The sequence below is a fragment of the Kryptolebias marmoratus genome, linkage group LG11, assembly GCF_001649575.2.
Source record: "Kryptolebias marmoratus isolate JLee-2015 linkage group LG11, ASM164957v2, whole genome shotgun sequence".
Classification (NCBI taxonomy): Eukaryota; Metazoa; Chordata; class Actinopteri; order Cyprinodontiformes; family Rivulidae; genus Kryptolebias; species Kryptolebias marmoratus.
The window spans coordinates 15,602,643-15,606,015 of NC_051440.1; the positions used below are offsets into that span (position 1 = coordinate 15,602,643).

The 3,373-nt window shown below is 44.1% G+C and overlaps 1 protein-coding gene across 3 annotated transcripts in view; it reads left to right on the plus strand.

Moving 5' to 3' along the window:
* The window catches only part of nr2f2 (nuclear receptor subfamily 2, group F, member 2), a 7,760-nt gene that overhangs the window by 3,658 nt on the left and 729 nt on the right, over positions 1-3,373 (plus strand). For 2 of the 3 annotated variants that reach the window (XM_017405992.3, XM_017405991.3), the window contains exon 2: positions 787-1,314. In XM_017405992.3, coding sequence (XP_017261481.1) covers positions 787-1,314 — 528 coding nt within the window. Of the gene's footprint in view, positions 1-768; positions 1,315-3,373 lie in introns of all 3 variants that reach the window. The other variant, XM_017405990.3, reaches the window with a different exon arrangement.

Genomic DNA, 3,373 nt, shown 5'->3' on the forward strand with positions numbered 1-3,373 from the left:
GTGTTGGTTCTGGCCGCGTATTTACATCCAGCTCAACCCGTATCCCGGCACAAATAATAATGTATAAAAGACGAAAACACGACCTCCCCCCCCCCACCTCCCTCGTCCAGGCTAAAGGCGCACTGGCTTCTCCTATTTACCCGTGAGAAACGCGTCCGGGTGGGAACAGATTGTTGCCTCCCTGCGCTATTATGGCGAATTAAGAGAGATAGCGTGCTCCGCTCGGGCTACATCTATTATCTGCCTCGCTGTGTCTAAAGCTGGACGTTAGCACGAGCTGCTGTGGCACACAGAACCTGCGCAGGAAATTACAAATAAATAAATAAATGTAAGACCAAAAAAAAAGAAAACAGGAAATAATCTGAATTTTTTTAGATTTATCCAAATCAGGCCCCCGCATGTTTTAGTAAAAACGAGCTGAATTGCTAAGTGGGTTAAACATGCAATGTCTCCCTCTTTGTGTTCCCTTACAGGCAGCTAATGTTGGGGAATAATATCATTTGAAAGGCAGACATGTGCTCGGATTGAGCTCAGTGTGTGCAAAATCACACATTTTATGTTTAAAAGCTTGATTTGTTTCAACGTAATCCATATTATTTTTATTAATATGAAGGAGGCGATTTAAAAGTGTGTGTGTTGATCCTGAATAGTGAATGCTGTGTCTGCGTGTGTGTTCCCATTTTTAATATTATTATTGCTATTCAGTCTAAAATATGCTAATCCCTTTGTTCTGGATGATTTGTAGAATTCAGGCTTCAATATCTGTAGTTTCTCTTTTTACTGCAGCCGTGCAAAGGGGACGGGTGCCACCCACGCAGCCACATCACGGTCAGTTCGCCTTGACAAATGGAGACCCACTCCACTGCCATTCCTACTTATCCGGATATATCTCTCTTCTGTTGAGAGCGGAGCCTTACCCGACGTCCCGCTATGGCAGCCAGTGCATGCAGCCCAACAACATCATGGGCATCGAGAACATTTGCGAACTCGCGGCCAGGATGCTCTTCAGCGCCGTGGAGTGGGCCAGGAATATTCCCTTCTTCCCAGACCTTCAGATCACCGACCAGGTGGCTCTGCTGCGGTTGACGTGGAGTGAGTTATTCGTGCTCAACGCGGCGCAGTGCTCCATGCCCCTGCATGTGGCCCCGCTCCTGGCGGCCGCTGGCCTGCACGCCTCCCCCATGTCCGCGGACAGAGTGGTGGCCTTTATGGACCACATTAGGATCTTCCAGGAGCAAGTGGAAAAGCTCAAAGCTTTGCACGTTGACTCTGCTGAATATAGCTGCTTAAAGGCCATTGTGCTCTTCACCACAGGTAAGACAATAGACACATTGGCACACTCAAGTCCAGAGACATGTCACTAACCTGCACACTGACACGTCAGCCCAAAACACACTGACCTCCAAAAACACACTGACCTAAATCTATCTGCTCTGGCTCCAAGCTGTTGCTTCTGTTAGATGAAACCTCTTTAAATCTTCGTCTTTGTGGTCAAAGGCTTATAGGTGGAGAGATGGATGGGCCCTGTAGGCGATTAAAATAGCAAACTATTTTATTAATCAAATTATTACTTAGAGAAACACACAAGGACGAAGTAACTGTGCCATTACCAGGTATTTTTATTGCATTTATATTTAGAACAAAACATATAATCTGCCCCACACAATAGAAAATAAGAAAAATCAAGTGAGATTAAACCGATATGAGCATAATTGCAATAAATAAATATCAAAAATCCCGCAGATGATTTTCTTACACTTCCATTTTTCCCCCCACAAAGTCATTTATCAATGTGTTTAAACCCCACGTCTTGTTTGTAGGAAATGACAGATATAAATGATGTCAGGCTCTGAGGGTGTGTGTGTGGGGGGGAGGGGGTGCAGGAATATAAAAAAAGAGAGAGAAAAGCAAAAGAAAGACAAGCCTAATATCCCATTTGCGCATAAGAGCAAAGCGAAGGTTTCTTGTCATTCAGGGAGGGGAGGACAGGCTCGCGAGACAAAAAGCGATGCAGGAGCCACACTGTAATTGCACATATGTGGCCACGCAGAGTCTTTAATGCTCTGTGTGATGTCGAGCAGTGACAAGAGAGGCGGCTTGAATTTTTATTTGCGGAAACGTAACAAAGAAAATTCTTTATTTGATTTATTTATTTTTTTAAAAAAGCAGATAATGTTCGTGCGCCTTCAGGGCTCCAAGGCACTTCTTCCTGGACTTGCTCCAGGACGGGGTCGTGACCCGAACTTCCCAGCTGTTTTGTTAGTTCGCTGCAGCATTTTCAGGGAGAATTTAAACACACACACACACACATACACAAAAATATATTATTTAGTCTAAAAAATGACAGTGTTTGAGCGATGAGTGGACGTTCAACTGTACCTGCGAGCCGCCAGCTTCTCCTGCTCTCCTCACAAATAATAAGTTGTTGGCAAGAAGGGGGGAAAAAAGATCTCATTTCAGGTGATCGAATTTTATTTATTTATTTTTCTTCATTTGTGGGGCCCAGCGGGGCTGAATTTGTCTCCCTGAACACGAGCTGTATGTGTTGCAGCTTGACTGACACGCCTTTTTGCTACTTTTGCTGGTGTGCTTGTTGTCATGCATAAACTTTACAAACTTAACCAAGGCGCGTACAAGTGTTCCTGGCACATCATCAGCTGCCGCCCACATCACAGCAGCACAGATACAGAGTTTTTTTCTCTTTTTTCCCCCCCCTCTCTGACGGTATAATATGACGGCGATTCCGTAGGCTATATAGTCCCCCCACCAGCACCACCACCACCACCTCTTTTTTTTTCCAAGCTAAATCTCAGCTCACTAAAGGTCAGTAGGTCTCCCTGTCTTTCCCTCTCCCCCCCCTCCTCCTCCTCTTCCTCCTCCTCCTCCTCTCCCTCCTCCTGACTGAGAAAGACTCCCTGAAACGCAGCGTTCAGCTATGAATATGCTTAATTATTTAGTTCACTTTTAAATGGCCGCAGCGAGAGAAATGAGCGGCCTGTAGGAAAAAAAAGAAAAGAAAGGAGAAAAGCGATAAAACGAGGAGGAGGGGGGAAAAAGTTGAGATAGTGGAGGGGAAGGAAAGCTGATGATCAATTTGGTTTTACTTCTAATAAATGATCTATAAAAAAAGAACCCTCAGCTGCCACTATATGATGTAGAACATTTTTTTCCCTTTAAATGCTTCCACCTGCCTTGTTATGATTCTAATTTATAACGTGCATTTAAATGATTAGAGATGAACCTTTACGTTTAGCGTTATAATTAATTTAGAGCAGTTTTTAAATGTTTGCAGGGCTTTCAATTACATCACCTCAGTGGGAATAAAGGCTCCTGGTGAGAGAAACAGTTTATTAATGTTTATTTGCTTTCCCCC